Source organism: Dromaius novaehollandiae, chromosome 6 (genome assembly GCF_036370855.1).
Source record: "Dromaius novaehollandiae isolate bDroNov1 chromosome 6, bDroNov1.hap1, whole genome shotgun sequence".
Lineage (NCBI taxonomy): Eukaryota > Metazoa > Chordata > Aves > Casuariiformes > Dromaiidae > Dromaius > Dromaius novaehollandiae.
In genome coordinates this window covers 28,094,445-28,118,510 of record NC_088103.1, presented here as the reverse complement: position 1 = coordinate 28,118,510, position 24,066 = coordinate 28,094,445, and the positions used below count along the sequence as shown (strand labels likewise).

General features: G+C 42.0%; 1 protein-coding gene and 1 long non-coding RNA gene across 2 annotated transcripts in view; one reads left to right on the top strand and one right to left on the bottom strand.

Annotated features, from left to right (window-relative positions):
- The window catches only part of LOC135328719 (uncharacterized), an 88,489-nt gene extending 73,504 nt beyond the window's left edge, over window positions 1-14,985 (bottom strand). The window contains exons 1-2 of the long non-coding RNA XR_010389723.1: window positions 14,741-14,985; window positions 5,427-5,586 (exon numbers count right to left, since the gene is read on the bottom strand). This is a non-coding gene — a long non-coding RNA (uncharacterized LOC135328719). The remainder of the gene's footprint in view (window positions 1-5,426; window positions 5,587-14,740) is intronic.
- A 529-nt stretch (window positions 14,986-15,514) lies between these two features.
- The window catches only part of ERCC6 (ERCC excision repair 6, chromatin remodeling factor), a 49,679-nt gene continuing 41,127 nt past the window's right edge, over window positions 15,515-24,066 (top strand). The window contains exons 1-6 of the mRNA XM_026109965.2: window positions 15,515-15,651; window positions 16,107-16,333; window positions 17,260-17,693; window positions 19,574-19,694; window positions 21,996-22,104; window positions 23,292-24,042. Coding sequence (XP_025965750.2) covers window positions 17,263-17,693; window positions 19,574-19,694; window positions 21,996-22,104; window positions 23,292-24,042 — 1,412 coding nt within the window. The 5' untranslated portion in view covers window positions 15,515-15,651; window positions 16,107-16,333; window positions 17,260-17,262. The remainder of the gene's footprint in view (window positions 15,652-16,106; window positions 16,334-17,259; window positions 17,694-19,573; window positions 19,695-21,995; window positions 22,105-23,291; window positions 24,043-24,066) is intronic.

Sequence of the window (24,066 nt, the reverse complement as noted above, 5' to 3'; positions counted from 1 at the left end):
CTCTGAAAGTAACAACTAGAAAGGTGCTAGGGAGGGGAGAGGCAGAAAAAAAGCACAAAAGAGATAAAGAGGCCATATATCTGCCCCCTTCAACATACATGTTCTTTTACAAGAGCCAGACCATGATCACAGTCCCATGACCTGAAAGAACAGCTCTTGGTTCTGCTGATGTTCTGCTGAACCCTGAAGACAGCCCTGTCCTTGATGCGAAGCAAAGCCATCCCCAGTGCATCACAAACTCGGACTGTTGCAGGAAATCGAGGAGGAAAGCAGATAATGGTGCTGCAGAAATCAAGCACCTCTCCCACCACAGCTCCCTGTCCTTGCAGAAAGGGCAAACAGCTGGCACAGTGGTTTGCTGCAAAGTAAGGCAAGGAGCACATGTCAAGCCCTCCTTGTTTAGTACCTCAGAGAAGAGGCAGTTCTGCATCAGCCTATCCATGAGCATGCTGTGTGAAAGGAGAGATGAGCAGAGAACCCACAGACTGGGGGCCAAAGCTGTACATTTCTGTGGCCACCCCTCCCCCCACATTATTCAATCACACAATGGTGGCTCACCAAAGGTGTTGGAAAAGCCCATTTGACCCTCACTGAGCAAAAGTTTCCTTGACCCTGCTTGAACAGATCTAGCAATATCAGCAGAAAGAATCAGGCTATTTGTCCAGTTTCACTCCCATTTAGTTCTTTAAGAGTTTACCTGAGTAAAGGCTGAGAAAGTCAGTTTTTGCACTGTATGTCAGTATGCACAAACCATTAGTAGAACCTGGCCCCACTAATACCCACAGTCCATGACTCCGCATTTCATTTTCTATTGAGGAGGACAGAGAAAGGCTTCCATTCTTCCCCTGCCCCCACTGCCACTAGTGCTTGCTTGCTCTCCAAATCTAGAGCACGATTTGCTTGGGAGATTCTTTATTATTTTCCTGTGGTAGCACAAATTTGACATGCAACGACCTTGGGCTTTTTGATGTCAGAGATGACTCACGAGATAGACATTGGCTTTACTGATTAATCTTACTTACGCACATGTCTTATTTCTCCCTTATGACTTGCCAAGAGCATTTATTTCTGCTGTACTAGGAACAAAATCTCAGCCATGTCTCCAGAGCATTACATATTGCAGACTATGTCTCTTTGGCCCTCTGCATTAATTTTCTTCAAATGACACCAAGGGGCCAATATGTTACATTTGCCCTATTGGTTTGACAAAATTTTGGCTTCTATTTATAATCATTTGTGTAAAAAGCATCAGTTTGGGTTAGTTTAGACCTATTGTGGAGGGAATTGCTCCAGCACAGATCATTCCAAAATTACTTTCACTTTCTGTACTTGCTGAGGTTTGTGTTTTTGATACAGTGTAAATTGTATTAGGGATACTGACAACTCTCTGATGTGCCACTGGAGGTGCACACTGAAAGGCTCTATTAATACTAGTCTTGGTCTCCTGTCCCTTTTAAGAGGATTTCTTTATAGAATTACCTATTGAGCCTATTCTAGTTATTGGGGTTGATTCACAGCTGCATGACTCCATGGCCCACTGGTATAATTAAAATCAGATGAATATTATGATCAACAACATACAAGTTGCAACAAGGGCAATTCCGGTTAGATATCAGGAAAAAAAAAAAAAAAAAGCACGGTAGGGATGCTCAAACACTGTGAGAGGGGCCCAGATGGGCTCCAGAACCTCCATCCTTGAGGATATTCAAAGCTCGACCCTGATCTAATAATCTGCTTTAAGCAGAGATAACCTCCAGAGGCCCCTTCTGGCCTCATTTATTCTATGATATGATGAGAAGGGCTCTCTTGCTGAATACAGACGAGAGTGCTTTAGGTGGTGTATAATATCTTTGTTCCAATGGCAAGCTCAGTCTTTGTAGTTTTGTCATCTCTCAGGAAGGCCCAGTCCTTACAAACATATCCCAGCCCCCATTATATGAAACATGAAAGATGAAATTCCTTACTCTGCATGTCACATACAATATATGTACCAAGTCCTATTTATTTCCAACAGCCAAAGGATCCATACTTCAGAAAGCCAGGGGGAAGGGGAGTTCTGGCAGTAGTTCACACATAGGAAAAGACAACAGCCCACCAAGTACATGTCTGCACCAGTGCCACATACTCCTGGGCTGGGTAAGCAGTGAATACTAGAACACCTTCTGCCTCAAAAGGTCCTGCTGATTCCCTTCCTTCAGTAGTTAAGATCTCTGACCCAGTCACACAATGTAAACCCCAGCATAGGAGTCAGGCTTGAACCACTTGTGAACTACACAGAGGCTGGCCATTCTCTGCTACCTAGGGCTTGAATAAGATTTACGTGGAATAAAGCAGTGCCAGGCTTTATTCAGACTAGGGGAAAGACAGCATAAAAGAAACACATTTGGCAAATATATTGGATTTAAAGATAACAAAGCCGTCTTTGCTCTTTTTCTCCATCATCCAGATAGAAAAGTCTAAGATTATTCCTTACTCAGCATTCTCTCAGGCTTGGGTATATCATAGCTGTACATGACCCATGCAACAGGGCTTCTGTTGTTTCCTTAGGCTGAGTGAATTCTAATGAATTTAGCTGTCATGAAGTTATTTGAACTTTACTCTAAATTTTATTTTTTATTTAATTTTGTCATAACACTTCTGGTTACAAATGAATATTGTCCCCCAGATATTCTACAGGGAGAAAGACTGTAAAGCAGTTTACCTTCATCCAAACAATTTGGACAACACAAAGGCTTCCCTAACAGTTAGCGCCCTGGGGTGGATCCTATCCAATCAAAGGAAAAATCCCCCCTTCCATACATGGTTGCTCATGGATACATTGAAAAAACTCTTGCAAGCTTCCTGTGGATGCAGGAGCTATGAAGTGCCGTCAGCTAGATTAGGTTGCCCACCTTGTGGACCCTTCCAGCACAATTCACTGGGACCAATCCTGGGAGCGACTTGGATGCACACTGAATGCTGGCAGTCACAGCTGTGTCAGCCGTCTATTCTTGGACAGCTATTCTCCAGCCCTTCCATAAAGTGAATGCAAAGTGCTGCCATCTGCTCTGATCCAGCAGTTCTGGGAATACTGTGTTTCCTACACATGTGCAGAACAGCAGTGATACTGATACTCAGTGAGACAGATGCTTCCAGGAGTATCAATCTATCTGCCCTATGGGGCAGGGGAAAGGCTGCACCATGCTACCATTTCCTTCACAGAAAGGAGGCAAATAACCCATCAGATAAAAACCTTAGGCTCTGCTGGAGGAGGAGGTGACCTCTGTAGACCAGTCCCAGACCTACTTTCTATTATTCTCTAATCACACAATATGTAGGAATGGGGAAGAGTCATGCCAAAGTCCTGAATGGACTTAACTAATATGGAAGTTTTAATACAGAACTGATTGGCTCACAGTTCCAACTATTTGTCCCAAAAGAAAGCAGAGCAATACCTTTTGTATAGGCACTGCTATACCTGGCCAAATGGCAAAACACAGACCAGAGCTCCTACCTTCTAGAAGTGTAATGCCATATAACCGGCTCTGTTTTGGTAGCAAGCATTAAACTGAACTACTCTAAGTTAAAAGCTATTATGGGACTATTCACTGAAGAATCTTGATCTGAAATTTTGGTTCTTGGTCACTTCCCAACTAGCATGAAAACTAACTGAAGAGGCAACTGCTTGATCGACTTTTGGAAAAATGTATTGTGCTGATAAATAGAGCAGGAGCATATAGCTACACCAGAACTCTCCCTACTGCCTTGCAAAAATAGTTCAGCATGGACAGAATCCCAAATATCTCATCCCTTTCTCCTTCTAACTACATTGTAATCATATTTGGCAGCTTCCAGAATTTAGGAAATATAACAGCCTACAAAATATTACTTCTTCTCATATGTGTGCTTATGAAACAAATTTCTCAACAAATTTTTGCAATGTTAACTACAGCTTGCTGTAATGAAAAGCTTCTTTGCATCTGAAGAACCTTTAATAATCTAAAGAGCTGGATCTGTTGCAGTAAAGTCTATGGAAGGCTGCTTATGGATTTCAACCATTTAGGCTCAAATCTAACAAGATTCATTCAGAGTCCCAGTGATGCCAAATAGCTAGGCTTAAACCAGGCTGACCTAGGATATTTGATTATAGATGCGAGCATCTTCCCTTTGCAGAGAAGGGAATGCTTTGGTCCATGGATTCTATTCTGCTTTTGGCTAGATCTGTGTAAATCTGGAGTAATTCCACTGACAGCCTAAGAGTCACCCCAAAAATACACTAATGTCACCAGGAGCCACACACAAGCCCCAGTGACTGAAAATGGGTACTGAACCCTTTAATTGAAACTGAATCATACACTAACAAGCAGGAACATATTCTCTTAATTGCACTTGTGATTATTTTTAATTTGTAGTTAATTATTAATATATCCATTAAAGCCTAAGAATTCATGTAAATCAGCATAATTTATGTGAGGAAGTGACCATACCTAATCAACTCCAATTGCTGGTTATTAATTATTATTTTCATGGATAACTAAGGCCTCTAATACTACAGGGTGAACCAGAAAGTCTAGTCTGCTTTCATAATCTATGAATATTTGGGATTTGTAGCACACTGAAAGGCCCACATTTTCTTGAGTATATCTTCCCCCTCCACTCAAATACATCCAAAAGGAGGTGCAGGGAAATGTTTTTTCCTAGGTAGAATCTCCATGAAAGCAATTTTGATTTGCTTCCAAAATATATGAATTTTTGACCAAAATAAGCCAAAAACATATATGAAAAGAGAAAACTTTAAGTATAAAAACTCCATATTTTTCAAAAGCCTTTTTTCTCAGAGAAAAACTTTCTGAGATACCTTTTCTCCACATAATTCATAATGCCAAAGCATTAAGCCAACTACAGATATGCTGGGGTTACTTTAAATATTATTTGATGTAACATTAAGAAATCACTCGAGTTCCTGGCAAAGTCTACTCATTCCTTTATAAATGTTTAAGGCTCAGAGGGACCATTATCACAATCTAGTCTGATCTTCCCCTAAACAGACAGCCGAGCATTGAGAGGGACTATTTTGTGGATATCATTAGTAGTGAAGTTTTTGTATACCCAGTCTGGACATCAAAGACTCTATGGTGCCATTTGGAAGTTGCACTGTTCTTCTATTCTTAACCTATCAGACTAAATTGGTGGAAATTCTCAAGGTAAATTAACTTACTCAGCCATCTTAGGAAATTACATCATACAGAGCTGCAATTATACAAGAAAATAGCCATTTACCTCATAGATGATCTTCACCTTTTCACCCCACTTTAAGTTGCAACCAGTACTGCCTACCATTACATAATGGCCTCTAGAGGCACTTGATGGAGGTATTGTACCTTTTAAACCTCCCAACACATGTAGTTAAACCTCCACACTCAGTAATGTCCCTCACTGAGGCTCACCTTGGGTCGTTGTGCCACAGAAGGGCGGCTGCAGGGGCATTATTATTTCATCAGTGATGTCAGCAGCCAGGACATTTATCCAGATCCTATTTCATCCTCCAACAGGCCTCTTGCTTCAGAAGATGTCACGGGGTCAGGAGAGCCAGGGAAAGATCCAGAGCTAAGGAGAGGAAGAAAGCCAGCCTTAGAATAGATCACAGAGGGGTGGTATCAAACATGTTGTATCACAGACAAAAAGGAAGCCACTGTAAGGCAGCAAGATGGAAGATGCTTTCCCATTATTCCTACATCTGATATTCTGGGCCCAATCTGTAATCTTGAGTTTTCCAATAATCTGCTCAGCCCTGTGGCCTCATCTTTCTAATTCCCACTTCATGCCCTCTGCATAAAACAGTCCAGCTAAAGTAATTTTGCTGGCCTGTTATTTGATCATGTCACACACACCAAACCTGAGCCAAAGACAGATCCAGTGCAGGCAGTGGTTTCAAGACCTGTTTTCAGGTCCAAAAGAATGCTTGTCTTTGATTTAGCTAGAACAGTAACAAATAATAGCAATGTAATAGCTTGTAATAACACCTGAGCTTTCCAACAATACAGTCACAGATGAGTCAAAAGAAGAAAATAATCCTCTTGGTGATATGGGCTTAGAATTAAAATAGTATGGAAACAGATCTTTGGAGACATGCAAACACTGATCCAAAATGAAGCAGGGTTTGTTTGTCACTAAGCATCTGACTTTGACTCCTTCCTAATGAAAATCAAAATTGTATATACTTTTGCATCTTCACCCTAACTTACATAAAATGATTTCAACCAATTTAAAAAACAAAAGCCTCCCAAACTACCGAAGTTCAGGGACCTCTATTTTTGCAGCTCCAACATTTTCTACTAAGACATCTCCTACTCTGTGACATTTTAATTATTCAGAGCACCAGGGGTCTGCAACAGGAACATGCTGTGTATTCTCCATCCACTCATTCATTAGTTTTAATTAAACCCTTTAATTTTATTTATGCTGTCATGAACTGATTAACAATTTGCAGCACAAACCAGGAAGTCTTAACCAGCGCCTTGAGAAATCTTCCTTGCTCTAAACAGAGATCTGCTATAATAACTACAGATCTGCAGGATTTACAGTCTGAAAGGCAAAAGGAACCACATCAGCAGCTTTCCCAACGCAATTTTCTTTTAGTTGTTTAACAAAACATATCTCAAGGCCTTAGGTGAGAATAACAAATGATGAGGTGTCCAAGGGATTCAACAGAATGAAACTGCAGACAGACACTGCGAAAGTTCCTTTATTAGAAGTGATACATAGCTGAGCTGGAGCAGCGTGGTACACAAGGAATCATGGATAAAGTCCCACTTTAGCAGGGACTCAGGACATTTTAAGTGTTGCCAAAAGGACAAAGGCCACTGCCTGTAACTTGTTAAAGGCTATATTCAGACAACAGCGTAAGTGACCCTAAACAGGGTCTCAATAGCTGTAACTCACACATCTTATTATTCTTTCAAATTCCTGCCATCCATTTGAAGTATCTGTACCTTCTTACAACAGACCTTCTGTCTCTCAAGACCTTCATCACAGGGATCTTAAAGCACTCAGGCCCCTTACCATGTATGCTATACCACACTTAAATCCAACGATTTAAGTCCTCTGAAAACAGCCACCCATACACTTCTGTGCTGCCCTGCTCAGCAATTAATTCTGGTCCCCAGATCTCATAGCAGTCCTTCCCCCAGTCTCCGCATCTGTTCTTTCCTCTCCAGTCCCCACAACGTTTCCCCCTCACATCTGTTCTGTCCCAATTCCCCCATCCCAATTCTGTTTTTCATCCCATCTACCCAACTGAGGAAGACTGCATCATAGCTTTTTTTCCCCCCTTTCCCCCCTAGGTGTACCTGTGCTCTGCATCTGAAGCCAGGGGGATATAAGTCTGGGAGAGGAAGAAAGAAAGAAGCATCCCCACTGAACAGAGCTCATTGAATAGATATGGGCAGAATACCCAGAGCTTCTGGGATTTAGGCTACTCTACTTCCCTTCTCCATGAACAACCTTTACTCCTGAGAATAAGAAGGAAAGAAAAAAGGCAATCAGACTCCTTCCCTCGCTTTGGTGGAATTAACTTGCAGGACTTTCAGATACCTGGTCTCTACCTCAGAAACATAATTTCCCACTCTCTATTCAGCACAATATATCCCTTACACCACTCTGGGTTACCTCCTACTGCTGCTGAGTCCTCACAGAGTTATTCAAACTTTTGTACGGCCCTTTTGTGCAACCCAGCAAAATAGCAGTAACCCTACTATAAATGAGGGAGCTGTGCATCATCTCCCTCTCATCTGGTACAGGATCCACATTGCAACAGGAGGATCTAAGGGGAGGGGGGGGAACAGCATTCTCAGGGACCACAACCCTCCCTACCTCCCCTCATTAAGTCAACCCCTATTGTTTTGCTTATAGGCTAGCAATTCAGGAGAAATAGATACAGAGTGAGGCACTGAGATGTCACCTTTTTGGCCTCTGTTTTGAGCACAAACAGAGGCCAGACAGGGGAATCTGTTTGAGTGTGTCAGTCTGAAGTGAACTGGAACAACACAACTCTCTGTATTTTGGCACAGCCTTCAAAATCTGCTCACACAAGAATTCAGCAATGAGCTATTTATAGAGACTGAACTACCTCCAGGCCCTGTGCATAAGGTTCTCCCGGGAGAGCCCAGCTAAGACAAAGCAGAGCAGTGCAAGCTGAATCTGCCTGCCTCATCATGAAGGTTGAATTTCACTCTGGCCAAGAGCATTCTCGGCAACAAATGAGGCCTCCCATAACGTATTCCAATAAAAACAGAGGCTTTAAAAAGAAATCAGCATTTTGTTCCCTTCCAAGACACATAAATTGTTTTAAATTGTGCTATTTCAGAAGCCTTTGTGATTTCTTTTAGACGATGACTCCCTCTAGTGTTAAAGCAGGCAGATGGCAGCTCTTGGGTCTGCCTCTGTCGGCCTATTTCTTGAGGAAGTGGAAAGATTTTCGAGTACTTGAATATTTACATGCTTCTCTTCCTGCCATGATCTGACAGTTCATGTCTTAACATGACTCTCTGCCAATGAGCTGTAGGAAGCATCGTAAGTATTAGTCACTAAAAGGAGATTTAACACAGGTCATCAACAGGTGAGAAAGTGGCAGTCTGCTACTGTCTGGGTAAGAGAGTAGCAGAAAATCCTGGCTCTGGGAAGGGAATGAGGACCAACACCTGCTGATAAGATGCCCACTGAACAGCTGTGAAGTACACAAAACGTGAAAGGCTGGTTTGCAAAGACTTGCGGAACTTCTAGGTTCTACTCCCCTCTCTGCCTCCAGCAGCTGGACAGAATTGCTCTGGCAACAGCCTGCTATATGCTTACTCAGTACTTAAAAGTGAAATAAACTTGTCTGCTTTCTATACAGGGCCCTGAAAAATGCTGAGTATGCAGAGCCATAAAAGATAGATAGCAAAGACAAAACCTGAACTGATGATCTGGCTGCAAGGTCAGGAACATTCCTCTATGAGCTGCAGCAGATTTGGCTAGAAAATCACTTCTTTTTTCCTCTGGAGAAACACACAGCCCAGCTAAGCACAAACATGGAACTTTCCTAAAAAATTGGTATTCTCAAGAACTCTGGTTATACATGAACCTTAGTCTAGAAATGTTTGCTGCTAACATACACAGGAGGAAATGTAAAGAGTGAGCAATCTAACCACAGTAAAGTAGTGGGAGAAACCTCCACTTCTGGAATGTGTTCCCATTTGCAGTCATGATTTTTCAAACTTAACATTACATTAGGACTAGATTCCTGCATTTAATTTCTTAAATGCGCCACAGCAGGGAGAGGGAGGGAGAAAAAAACATTTTTATTTCTCAGTAATATACAGAGTAAAAAGTATTGTTGCTTGCCAACTACACAATTATTTTCAAAGAGCTTAGCATCTCTCTTCAGTTGATATATTAGCTTTATTACACTGGCGTGGCTCTGAGAGATATTTGCCACTCAACTTGCTGGTACAAAGAGATGCAGATGCTTTATTACTGTGGATGGAATTCCCATTTCTGCCTATGCTGCCAGCATTTCTGTACCCTCCTGAGAAGTAATGCAGACCCTAAATCATTTATTGTCTATTTTCATCTCAACTCCACAGTTTTAGCATTTTGTTTTAAAAGTGTCAGTGTGCCTCAGTTGGTAGCATTTTCACTACTAGCGCAGAAACCTCCCAGAGTGTTAGCGGAGACCCACAGCTGATACTTCATCAGGAAAAGACTGAAAACTACAGAAGCTAAACCGGCATGCACTAAAATCTGCCACTGTCATCTGTTTTTTAACAGAACCCAGTGCTGTCTGTGGGCACTAAGATAATTCATGCCTAGCAAACTGACCCCTCTAACATAGCGCTTGGATATCCAGCTTCTAAATTGGCCTCAGATAGGACAGGGGTACCCGGCTGATCAGCTCAGTCACAACGGCAGTATTTCTGGGCATGGATGGCCATAGCACAACTAACTGCGCAGGGAAGTTTTAGTTGAACCCTTAGTTGTCCATGCCATTGCAGACTTCTAAGCAGATAAGGTAAGGTTTGTTCTTCTGAAATTCAGTGCCAAGATTTTACCAAAGTTGCATGTGACGTTCCTTCCAAAATTCCACCGGGGTCTTTCCCTCCTCTATTTTTAAAGACAGGCCCCTTGTTTAGGCATCTGTTTCTTTAACGCTAGTATGTTTCAAGCTACCTAAAACATGTGTTTTTCATAGTGAGGGGAACTAACCTCTAAAAAAAACTTACCACGTCAAACAGTGGGTTTTCTATTGTTCAAAGTATTTTAGTCAAAATGGGATGTCTTATTAAGCCGTCTGTGCTACCTCAGCTCCAAGACATAGGCTTGATGTAGGAATTACTGAGTGACATTTTTTGCTGTGTGTCATACAAGAGGTCAGAAAAAATGATCTAATGGTCCCGTCTGGCGTTAAGCTCTATGAATCTATGAATAAATGAAAACCTTAGGCCTAAGCACTTTGGGACAAGGAACGTCTTTAAATATTTAGCAAGGCACCACATCCACTGGGACTGCTCTATAAATAAGAGTAACAATCGCATGCCTGAGGCTCATCCATCTTAGAATGCCTTAATGCATGTATACATTTGCATGAAGAGCGCTGGAAGAAAATGCTCGAATCCTGCAGTCACTCATTTCTGAAAATGTAGTGATCCAGATTACCTTTTTCCTAGCTAGTCTGCCCAAGCCTTTCTTTGTGGTAGCTCCCTTGTAATCACTCGTAGTTCGCGTACAGCATTTCCTGACTATGAAATCCATAAATATCATGTCATGAAGTCCTTTCTTAGCTTTTAGTTGGCCAAAACAAATATTAAAATCTCTGCAGGAAAGGCCTAATTTAAAAAGCAAGAATGAAGATTTGGCCAACTGTCAGCACGGCATATCATTAACAGCACAACCAGGCCATTAAGAAGCCAGGGAGAATCATCTCCTGCTATGAACCAGGGGCTTATACATGGAAATAAAGCAGGTTATCACTGGGTAGAGCCACAGCCTGGACATGTTTCTCATGGAATTCTGAGGCCAGGACTCTATGGACAGCATTTTACAGTAGGAAACAGAATAAAAATGATAGAATAAAAATGAAAACATTGCCCATTTCCATCTCATCGTGACAATAAATTACGGAACCTACTTTTTCATTATGCACTTCAGAAGCCCAGCAACTAAGTGTTTCCTTTCCAAGTTGTTATCCTATTTGAGCTTCCTTGGAAGCCTGTCTGCATTTCCTCACAACCCTCCAGAACTGACAGCTGAGCTCTGAACTATTGCTTTACACACTCCGCCAGGATCCTTTCCACTAGACCCGTAAGGTTGATGCAAAAGGAAGAGGTCTACACAGTTTAATTTCCCAGCCCTGCTAGTTCAACTCAAAGAGCATAATCACTCTATGTCAAAAGTCGCCAGAACCAGCTCCAGCAGGGATTAAGTATCACCATTAATGCTTGCATGCTAGGGGGTGAAGACTGTGGCAACATGGACAACATTAAAAAAAACCTAACCAAACAAGCAGAACTTGATCTGCCCAGGAAACCACACTGCCAGTGATTTAGCAGAGCAGCTGCAGTGCACCCCACAGTCATCTACACATAGGGGGAGAAAAAGAAAACAAGGGTAAATGCAATACTGCAGTAAAACGCTGGGAGAGAGACATGGACGCATGGAACTCTGCTGATCACTGCACGAAAGGACGAAAAGGCATGCATGGATGTAGCTGAGAGCAGAACTGAACCTTTAGTTCATCAGAGGTTAATTTTCTCTGTGAAGATGACTGCACTGGAAATATAACTTCAAAGTTATTTTGTTTTCTAATACAGATCTTGTATTTTTACAGCCTCGCAGTGGACAGTTCCAGGCAATAGCTGAGGCTGGGAACAGATTTAAACCATAGATCACACCTGCTTAGGCATAACTACGCATTTAAAGTAAATGAAGTCTACGGTGTTGTAAATGTACCCCTCTAACAATGTTCAGGCTATTGCACCAAGTATGGACCACCACAGGATGAGCTTTCAAGGTCTACAGAAATCTATCTGTGCTAGGATTTTAATGAAGCCACATTGATTTTCAGCTGTTGGGAGACCTAGCTTCAACAGACTTCAGTCGAACAGCCTTCGTTCACACCACCTGGGAGCCTGACCCAGTTTGCAACAGACTAATTGCACAGTATGCTTATTATTTATACATCATTCCCAGTGTGTATGGTGTTTCACAGACAGATGACACTGATCAGTCTCTGCCTGGAGGGCCTAACATATTTTTATATTATTCTTTCAGAACACTCTCACAAAGATCATCTTCAGTCCCAAAAACTCTAGTAGCCCCCTCACATACAGAGCACATAGGGATCTTTATGCGTAAGCTATACCAGGGAAGTTTGGAGTCACTGTCAGGATTCCAACATAACTGCTTTGTTCTGCTAGTACCTACCCCTTAGCAATAGTATTTAATGTTGGCGTATAGCCTCTTACTTCTGGACTTAGTACTGACCAGCTCCAACATGAGAAATCTGTTAACATATAAGAAAATCTCCCCTCATTTTCCATTCAAGCTCGAGAAAGAAACAGCTTTTCATTTGAAAACTCCTCTCCTGGCAAATAATACAAAGCTCTTTTTTTTCTTCTTCCAGGACAAGTTATCTTTTCCTCCTCATTAATCAGTTTCTGGAAAACTGAGCCTACCCCTCCAAACAGCAGATTAGTTTTGACAATAGCTTGATGTTGCTCTGTCGTTAAACGCTCCCTGGTTGCTGCCTTTCTCGCTCTGCTGGAAGGCTTGGCGCTGCACATTTTCAACTGTTTCAGCAATTACAAAGTATCATTCCTTGTACTTAGAAGATGGCAACAAAGGTTAAAAATAAGCCCCTTCCTTCTAGTCATTAAATACTAAGTAAAGGAAATTTGCAGTAATAGCCTACTTCAAAGCAAGGGAAACAAGAATATATCTTCTAAGCAGTGTCTTATCTGTTCACTGACCTTTAAGGCCTCAGCCTTATGGACTTTAGAGGACCAGTTCTGTGTTTCCTTGAGACTTCCAGAGATTGGGGGCAGAAGGGAGAAAGGGAATGGAAGGAAGCAAAAGGAGCATCTTTAGCCAAGGACTTCTGTAGTTCAGAATAAAGTCAGGCCACCAACGTGTTTGAGAGTTATTCATTCAAGCTGCGGGTATTAACACCAGTAGGCATTAAAGGAAATGGTATAATTTCTCACAGAAAGCTGGCAATACAGAGAAGTCAATAGGATATAAAATTTTATGCAACTATCTGTGCTGGTGATTTATAAGAAAATACAACAGAACTCTCACTTTTAGAGCAAGCGTGTAGAGACTCCGTAGGTGTGTTATAAACACAACAAACTGGGTAAAAGAGTTTCAATGATGCTTGAAATGCTTGAATCACTGGTATTTCATTTACCAATAAAGTTTTACTACAGCAATGTGGGCTCCATTGATGCACTGTAGAGACATGGTTGAGAAAATGTCAGACAACCACTGTCCTAGAGAGACTGCTGCATCCTGAATTTAGCCACCTGTCCATTACAAAGAGTAAGGGGAGCCCAGGATGCGCCAGACAATGAAAAAAACCCCAAACCCTAAATCTTAGGATAATGGAAGTAATGGAGAGCGAAGTTGTGAAATGCCCAAAAGATTCCCTATGGAACTAGCCACTGAGATCAAGCCAGGATCTTTATGTTCCGTTTAAGGCTGGCCACACCATATTGGTACTGGCTCCTAGAAAACTCCTTGCTGATTTCTGCCTCAGGATCCCCAGCAGACAGGTTTCTGAGAGCACACCTGCTCCCAAGCTACTTCTACATAAACACAGCTCAGGAAATGATATACCACAGTACCAATAAACCAGATTCAGGTAGGTGAACGTTAAACTAGAACAGCGAGTGAATTAGGCAAATCACACCTCACTGCTTCACTAGGACTGGAAGAGCAGGAAGAAGCAGAAGTCTCAGAGAGATAAAGTACTATCAAACTGTAAAATGCTATCAAACTCTGAAAGGTTTGTTAGTAAACTTGTCCTGTTAGATCTGTAAGGACAGAATGCAAAGCACGATTACCAAACACTGCCTTTGCTGAGCATACGTAGGAAGACAAAAAAAATCACAAATCACATACTAGTCTGAAACTTGCTGCTGAAAATAGCAATTTTTCCACCTCTACTACCAATTTAATAAAGAAATCTTTTCTCCCTATACACCCTAACCTACATCCTTAAACTTGCATGACCAAAATGACATTACGTCTGGTCATACACAAGCATGATCTTTGCTATTTTTCTGTTAAACAGCTGTGGCATTTCTGCATAGTTATGATCACATCTTCTACATGGAGGCTGACTAATCAGTTAGATCTGGGATTTCTTTCGAGCAAAGGTGCACCATAAATCTATCAGCATTCTTGGAATATGATTTCTTTCTCTCTTAGTCTGTACCATTTTTTGAAAGGAAGTGCGAGAAGGATAAGGTATCATCATTCTGTAACTTATTTTTATATCCCTTGTCTTTATCCCTGAACAATTTACAAAACAGTAATGCATTTTGTAAATCTGCATCTTGTTTCAAGACACTCACTGCAAAAAGATGACAATAAGACTACACAGAACAGGGCAGCTAAAAGGGAGTTGTAGAATACAGCAACTCTGTGGTCAAATCGAATCACATAAACTCTCCCTCGGAGCCAAGAGTTCAAATCTAGCTGCCTCAGTATTTTATTAGCAAAGTACCTGCAAATCTAATCCGGATTTATCCTCTCAGAGTGGGCCCAAAGCTCTCAGCAAATAAAATTCAGTTCTGCCGTCCAAAGGAGGAGACGGTGTGTCGAGGACTCTCTGCCATTAGAATGGAGAGGTAGAAAGAAGGGGAAAGAAGGAATGGAAAGCAAGCAAGGGCTTGTCAAAGCACAGCAACCTCATTTCAAAGCACATGACGGGGAAGAATGGAACTAGCAAACCCCATAAGCAGCTCTCCTGCAGCTCCAGCCTTGCAGGCACACCTGCCAAGAAGCGACACCTCCAGGCCAACCTGCCTAAGCTGATCTGCAGGCCAGGTTGCCACAACAGGAGGCCTGCAGCTGGGCCCAGGCACTGCCTAGTGAAACCACAGTAACAAGAAGGCCTGACAGCCCTTGAGAAAGGTCCGAGGCTGCCAGCTGTCCCAGGGAAAAGCACAGCACTGCAGCACCCCAGAGAACCTCTCCTCGCTGGCAGGGGGCCTGTGCCCCTCTCCTGGCCCTGAGCCACACACCACACTTATCAGGGCATCGGAGCAGGTACCCCAGGGCAGGGCTCCACAAAGCATAGGGCACGGGGGAACCACGCTGAACCACGGCCCCAGGCACACAGGAAGGGCTGCCGAGGCTCCACCACTCACACCGGACCCAGCCAGGCCCCCAAGCTGCCCAACCACCCACGGCGCGGAGCGGCGAGTGCATGCCCCAGCATGCCCGCCGGGCGACGCATGCGCACCTCCGCCGCCGGCCCCGTCACCAACGCGCGTGATGCGCTGAGGAAGTCACGCGTGCGCACTGACGGAACAGCGAGGCGCCAGACGTGGGCGGGCCGTGAGTCGGTGCGTGCCGGTGGCGGGCGCCGCGCATGCGCTGTAAGTTGTGGCGTCCCGGTTGCGGACCAGCGAGGTGAGTCCCCGCGGCGGGCGGCTGGTGCCGCTCCCCCGCCCCCGCCCCCGCGCGCGGGCCCCGCTAACGGCTCCGCCAGCAGCCCCGCCGCGCAGCGCGGCCCGCCCCCGCCGCCTGTCACCGCGGCCGCGAGCCGCGGCCTGGCCGGCTCGGGCAGAGGCCGGGCGGCCGGTTAGGCCCCCCCCTTCCCGCGGGAGCCAGCGGCGCCCCCGGAGTTCTAGCCTTTCCGTCCCGAGCGGGCCTCGCCTTCGTCTGGCGTTGGCGGTGGTGGGGGAAACCCTTCGGCCGGCGGGACTGTCCCGCCCAGCCCCGGCCGGCTCCAGGCTTATCATGTGTGATGAAATATATTAACCTGGAAATCAGTGTGGGCATCAGGAGGGAGATGTGGTCCCGGGTCCCTAGCGGGAAACGGGCCGGGGCAGGAGGGTTTAACGGTGTCTGTTATCTGAATGCAGGGCCCACCTCACTGCGTGTTTGGAGCTGATGGAAGAAAGGGGTGGACTGGGACTCGGATCCACTGGCTGCCATGCTAGGAAAGGTTAATGCAGCCTACCGGCCTAATTAATGTTTTCCTGCAAATTAATAAAATTAGTTTTTTCCTAAAGCTGATCAAAAATACATCCTTTTAAAAAGCAGCCTCACCCTAAAGGCTCCAAGGAGAACCAGCTCTGTGCTTACCTTGGTAAGTCATTTCTGTGTTAAAGCATCTTTGTTGTTAGGAAATTATGTTCTACTTCAAGGCTGAATTTATGAAGCTGCAGCCGACAGCCGGCGGATCTTGGCTGTGCTTTTGCTGGCAAGTAGTCTGGTCCTGTTTTCAAACATCTTGCCTGTTTTTTGTTAACTGGTCAAGATTCCTTCAGCTTTCTGCTAAAGTGAGTTCTGTGACCTTTGCACTGCAGCACTGGAGATCTCTGAATTTCTCTAGTAGCTCTTATCTACCTCATGTTTTCCTATTTTGTCAAAAGGGAAGAGGGTGAATATCTGAGTTAGATATGGTTTTCTAGCTATATTCTTACCAGTGCTGAATACAGAAGCAAAACCACTTTCCTGTTTAGGCCTGACTCATCCCTTTTTCTGCATCCCAGACTCACCTTGGCCATGTTGCCATACCACACAACTTCTCTGAAGACTTACATTGAGCTCTTTACAGTAAGCAGTAAATATCAGTGTTTTCTAAGCCAGAGCTTCATTGTATCTAGAGCTTGTATTTTTCCAGTTTTCAGATATATTGTGTTGCATCTAGCAGTATTTTCTTGGAGCTCGACTGTATATCTGCATGATCCGGATCACAGTCTGGCAAGGAGAACAATTGTTACTGGCTATTTTATTTGTGTTGATACCGGGAATATTTTGTATGGTTGTCTTCAAGGTATTTTGCTACTTTTTCCTTTTGATTGTGGAAATCAGTTTGGAGAAGCCTTTGGGAGAAGGAGGATGTATGGAAGAACAGGCTACTAGGTATTTAGAAACAAGAATTTGCTCACAAAGAAACTTGCTCTTTGCTTTGCTTGCTTTTATCTGGGCACAATCTCCCTGAGGAATTTTGTGTACATGAGCATTCTTATGATGACTTGATTTTTACCATTCTTTCTTATGTTTGAGCAGAGGATGCCAACAGACAACAGCCACCTGCCAGGCAGTATCCAAGAACAAGACCTCATTACCACTGCAGGCAATAATTCCCTGCATCGTACTGAAGATTTAGGAGTTGAACAAGAAAATGGCTTTTGTAGCAATGACTGGGGTAATAGTCTTGGTGTTCCCAACTCTCCTAATCAGCCATCCACTTCTATGGCTGCTCCTTTGGAGGTGCCCAGAAGAGGACAACCCCTCTTACAAATCAACAGGCAGCAGATTCAGTCTATTTCATATAGTGCTCAGGCTGCAGAGCTCAAAGGTTTAGGAGTTGATGTCTATGATCAGGATGTATTGGAGCAAGGAGTCCTTCAGCAAGTAGATCATGCAATTAATGAAGCTAATAAAGCAACAAAAATAGCTGATGCAGAGAAAGAATATCAGTCAGTGCTCGATGACTTAAGGTAAGTTTTACTGTTCCTTTCTGTTACTGGTATCTAATGATGTTTAGTGTCTCAGGTTTTTAAAAGTTGGAGGAGGAAAAGATGTTTTGCAAGCACTAGATCGTGTTTCCTGTCCTGAGCCACCCACCTTAAAACAAAAAAAACAACAACAAAAAACCCCAAATGAATGATCAGTGAAGCATTGGTATTATTTGACTCTTAGTCATGCAACAGGACAATAGAGACATAAGGAATAGAGCATGTCTTCTTTCTCTGCTTTGTCTACTACCTTACTAAGATTCACGTGTATTTTCTGGGCAGTTAAGAACTGCGTTGTACTCCATCATTCAAAGTTATATTCAGAAAAAGTGCTATTTTTCCCGTTCTGTAGGCTTCATGTGGTTATCTGCTTCTGGTTATGTGCTTTATGTGACTTGGATGGCTCCATATCATCACTGTACTACAACCAAAACAATCTAATCACAAGTTTGTGTACAAAGTACTTCAAAAAATCAAATGCTTAACTGGAAATGTTGTCAGTAGAAGACTTCAAGGGATAGCAGTCACAAGTCTTTGAGTTTTGATCTTAGGTCCTCCTTTCTGCTTCTAATTTCATTTTAGAATTACTCTGTGAACTAATACAGGTAAATAATTCTACTTGTGCTTCTGTTTCACTGTACTGCCTTTATGTTGCTTTTTAGTGCGCAAGAATACTGTATGCCTTCAGTATCTATGTCAGCTCCTGCATAGCTCTCTTCTTATAGTTATTTTTATGCACTTGATTAATTTTCCAGTTTGCATGGGGAGATGTGAGATTAAGTAAGTTTGCAAAACTGGAGCCTCATTTCAGATGCTATGTAACTGCAAGGAGGTAAGAAGGAGTAGATAGCTGCTGAGAGGAAGAATGGAGCAGTGTAACCATTGTAATTAGATTATGTAGTTATACAAAGAGAGGTGCACAGCATTGTGAATTAGTTGATATTTTACCTGTTTTCATTTTAAAAACATCCTGTTACCTTTTTCTTACCTCTCTATTTTTACCGTCCACTTACTATCTTAATAAGGGCTTTACATGTGGACATGCAAATGGTTTGAGCAGACCCGTTGAACCTCTTCTGTCTGGGATGCCATATGCAAGTCTGAAAGATGATTTTGGAGAAAATAGGCAAAGATTTAGTTGATTTGTTGAGCGGAGGGACCAGCAAAAGTAAAGATCTGAGAGCAGAGCAGAGCGTCATGGAGTTGATCAGAGTCCTAGAATGCTGTGAATGAATGCCTGGGGGTAAAACCAGGTGAGAAGTGTGGGTTTTTTTGAGTAGCTTGCACTGAGTTCATAGTGAAAGGTACATGACGAGATGACATCCACACAAATTAAAGTTGAAGAGAAGTAAAAACGATTGAGGTTAAATAAAGCATTGTGAAAGAGGACAGTAGCAATATATGGTAAGGGACTGTAGGACCAAGGAGACAACAGCTGAAAAGGTAAGACTTTCAAGAGAATGGTGTACTTTAAAGAGCAAAAAAGAAGCCTGAGAGAGAGGATGAGATGGTTCAAAAATGTTGAAAGAGAATGGACAAATCAAGGAGCAGCAAATGATACCTGGGGAGCTGGTTAGAATACATCTCAACAGCAGAGTGGTAGAATCCAGATTAAAGAAAATAGGAGTAGATTTGCAGAGAGCCAAGCTGAGGAAAGGATTGTAAACTGTACGTTTTTAAAATGAGCAGATGTTTGAAGAGATAGATATGGCCAAATGATCTTCCCCCTAACAGTTGAAGAGACTGCTTTGCAGGTGGTGTAAAGACTCTTTTTGCATAATTTGGAAAATTATTTTAAATAATTTTAAACGCTTTTTCTTTACTAGAGCTGAATAGTACATTGCAATCTTTTTGTTTTTCAGATCATGTACAGTATCTCTGAAACAAATAAACAAAATTATCGAGCAACTTTCACCTCAAGCTGCCACAAGCAAGGATGTAAACCGAAAGCTAGATTCTGTAAAACGGCAAAAATATAACAAGGTGATTAGATTACGTTAATTTCCTGCTGATATTGCTTAACTTGTACTTTGGTTTAAGATTTGGATTATGTGACCTAGTTCGTGCTTAATAATCTAGTTCAGAGTCAGCCTAAACTTGCTGTACCTTCTCTTTTTTAATAGTTCAATTTTCTACCAAAAAATGTTAATATCTAATTTAAAGATGTGACGTTTGGGGGAGGGCCAGCTATGTTTGTTTGTTTTACTCTGAGCTTCAGAACATGCTCTGCAACTGAAGTTCCAGGACCTGCTTGAAAAACTGCCTTGTGTTAATTTAATCAAATCCTTCCCGGTAGTATTTGGAACATTAGCAAAGCATTGTTAAGCCATGATTTCATAGTTCATCTAAGTCTCAGATCTCGCAGTCTTCAATCCCTACCTTCCTTTCCCTAATCCTCTGTCATTGCTGTGTCCTTCTTGTATGAATATTTATCATTCCCTTCTGTGAGCCATTTTAACTTACTGATTTGGCAGAAACTTCTCCAGCTTTTTTCTATCGAAGTGATAAGTTAAAGGAGCTTATAGAAGAATCTAGTAGGCATCAGTGTAAGGTAAGCAATGGGCATACACAGCTGTGAATAGGAAAATGGACATTTGAGGAAAGGGAAACTTCTCATTGTCAGGAATGGAGCTCTTAGAACAGCTCATTGTTTCAGGGAAATGCATTCTAATATTTTCTCTAATGATCAACTTGACTGAAAAAGTTACTGTCCTTCGCCTCCAGACACTTCTTCCCAGTCTTAGGCCATTTGCCGCCGACCTAGTCATTCTTTTTTTTTTTTTCCTTCTTCTTAATTTTGATCATTTCAGCAACACTGATAACTTTTTGCTTCCAATTTGGCCAATTAAGACAGTGAGGGGGAAGGTACTGACCTACAGCATGGTACTGGGAACAAGTAGCTGGAAATAATGAATAAAGATGCATTAAACCAGACTTACACTGAAGAGTGATCATGTAATTGGACCTTTTATATTTTTTTTGTTCATGCTACCTGAAGTAACTTACTCAGGCTTTAGTTGCACATGAAATTCAGACCTAATTGGGAGTCCATTGTTAGCCATCTCTAGCAGTCCTTAAGTGTAAAAATTTATCTCTTTATAGAATCTGTAAGTTATAAGAGTGTTCCCAATAACCTCAAGAGTCTGGTTGCATTATACAGTGTGTTTGAAGTCAGGTGCTGTATTTGAAGCTGGACTTCTTGGACTATTTTTTCCATGCAGAAGTTCCTTTAAGTACTCTTGCTTTTGCAATATTTAAAAAACTGTTGAAAGAAAGCTGAGATCTTCTGTTATTGAGAGAAAATGGAAATCAATGACTGTTACAAGACAGCTATTTCCTTAGAGCTGTCGTACAGGGAGTGTTTTGTAACATAAATACTGTGGTAGCAAGGATAATAGCACATATACAGGAAATGTATATTGTACCATAGAAAAGAACATTTACCCTTTGTAGTTTAAGAAGTGTTATATGAAGGTATGAGCAGGCTAGTAAATCTTTCTTCCGCAAAAATGTTCATTTTGAGATAAACTTGATCTTTAACCTCTATGGGTTTGGAACACCACCAGAGAATCAAAATGTTGCTGGTAAATATGCAGTTGATGGTGTTAGGGTTGGATAAAAGGTGTAGCAGAAACGCTAAGTGGAATTCATTTCCATAGCAGTAATGAGCTGTGCTTGTGTACAGCAGCTGTAATGTTGAATTTTTTTCACTTTTACTATTCAAAAGCATTTCACTTTTTTTTATTAAGATGACTGATTTACAGTATCAGTTTCTTTCTAACAAAGCATTTCAAAACTTTTACGATAGTAAATCTTACTAAATTTTATAGCTGGTTTTAGTAACTTATTAAATAGTAGCCAAATCTTGCAAATTAAGAACATCTTTTTGGTGTTCTCTGTACATCCCAGTAGCCCACTTAATGGGCTTCCTTCACTGGAATCCACGCATTCATAAAATGGCCTCACAAGATGGACATCAAAATGCCTAATGTGCATGTGAAATTCAAATTTGTGTGTTTGAGCAATCTGACCTTACCGTGTACATATCTAAGGGTGATCATACGCACCAAATTTGTGCATTCTGTGGGCAGTGCCCTGTAAGTACTGTGGTGACCCTTTTTCATGATCTTTTTTTTTTTTTTCCCCCAAAAGGGATACTGTCAACATTTGAATTTGACTTTCTGGTGGAAAATACTGCAAACATAATAACTTGAATTGTTTAAAAGGATAGCAAGTTTGTAAATCAGATTAAAAATTAAATGATGTACCCGCTTGTCATTCAAGGAGCAACAGTTAAAGAAGATCAAAGCAAAGCAAAAGCGACTCCAAGCAATTCTGGGTGGAACAGGGATTCTTGATGAAATTAATGATGTTGAAATCGAGGAGGATGAAGGTATGGGGGAAAGTTGAAATCACTGTATTCTGTCGTACTTTGATGTAATGCCCTTTGTAGTTTGAAGCTAATTGGCAAGATCTTTGCCGATAAGGAAATAAATTTCAGTGGTTTGTTTTCAAAGAGGGATTTAAAAACACTTAATTCTGCACCTGCAGAATTGCAGATCTTGTCATATTCACATGGGGAGTTTTAAAAAATGGAAGTTAATCCATGTTCAGCTCAGTAGGGAGGGCTGATGCACATTAGAGTATTGGGCTTAATAAATTGGAAATCTTAACAATTTTCACAGCTAATTTGATAAAGATGACTAACATCATATAAAATGTAATTCAATCATGCTGAATGCCATCAATCAGCATTAACAAAATTGTTTTCTCTTATTGTTGGGAAATATCACTAGAAATGGAGAGGGGAAGTGCTTCTCTTTGTCAGGCTGCACTTTTTTTTCTTTTTTCCTTAAAGGAAAGGCTTCATATAAGTAGAGTATTTGTTGTCTCACTGTTTCCTGCTGAAATGTACTTCAGTATGTGTTCTCTCTTGCTGCCATCTGTAAACTCAGCTTGGGTTTTGTAACTCCAGCTTGACCATATCCTGCCCACCATCACTGGTCTGCAGTATTCCAAGGGCCAGGTTTGGACCCTGTTAACCTCTGTGCCTCCCCCTTAGGCTATGTTATTTGCAGAGGTGCAACCTCATCGTGCTGCCAGTAGTTCCAGACATGTGGCTGGAGTGGAACTCCAGATCTCGTGGAGCTCTTGTTTTCTCCTAGCTCCGCAAAACATGGAGGTCAAAACCCCTGTAAACTTTTCTTAGTAGAAAAGCATATTGAGGCTTTTTGTTTTTACGCAGGTTCATGCAGTAAAACTCAGACACCTGGTATGATGATGAAATGTAGCTAAAATGTGAATGGAGTCCCAGACAGAAGAAATGGAGTTCAGTAATTCCAGTGGTTTGAGAATTTGGCAAGGGGAGGGGGAGCAGCAAATGTGGGGTAGGCGGGGAGGAGTAGTAATCCCCTTTTGCTAATTTCTCTTTTCGTATTCTGTGTGATGTTATTTTTGAGTTTTATATTGTATATAAAAACTGAACTGCATGCATTTGAAGCTTGAAAATAAATTTGTTGCTGTGTTTGAATTATTCAGAAGGTGTTAATGGGATGCTGGATGTTCCAATTTTTGTTATAGAACCTGGGCCATCATCAGGTCCACTGCATCTTGGCAGTATGCTTATGCCAGTTCAGGAAACAGAGTGGGAAGAGCTTATTCGTACTGGCCAGATGACTCCTTTTGGAACTAAAATACCTCAGAAGCCAAAGAGGAAGCCACGACAGTTAATGCTAAATGAAACATCTGATTTTGAGAAGTATTTAGCAGATCAAGCTAAGCTGTCATCTGAAAGGAAGAAGTTATCACTTCTTAAAGGAGCAAAGAAGAGAGCACAAGCCAAAAATGTTCAGCACGCAACTCCCACATCCATCACGAAGGAGAAAAGGAGTAAAGCCAGAACTCTATCAAAAACAGATAAGCGCTTAAAAGAACACCTGAACAAACTTCAGAAGCGTGCCCTTCAGATTCAGTCAAAGGCAAGGATTCCAAAAGAAAAGAAATACCTTGAGGCCAAGGAGAAGCTGAGGCATGAACGAAATGATGATAGTGGAGAGTCTGAGTATGTACCCGATGAGGAGCTCTTTGATCCAGAAGCAATAGAAGAGGAGGAACAGCAGGCATGTTCTCATGCTGAGAATGATTCTGATTATGAACTTAGGACTTTGTCAGGAAAAGGAAAGTATCTGGTGAAAAGAGGTTTTAAAGAAACTGAAGACGATGCCGACTTCTTTCCAAGCTCTGAGGAGGAAGAAGAGCATACAGTAGGGAAACGCAAAATAAAGAGATGGAGAGATGATGGAGATGAAGACTATTACACACAGAGACTAAGGTTAGTCCTAGACGTTTTTAATTA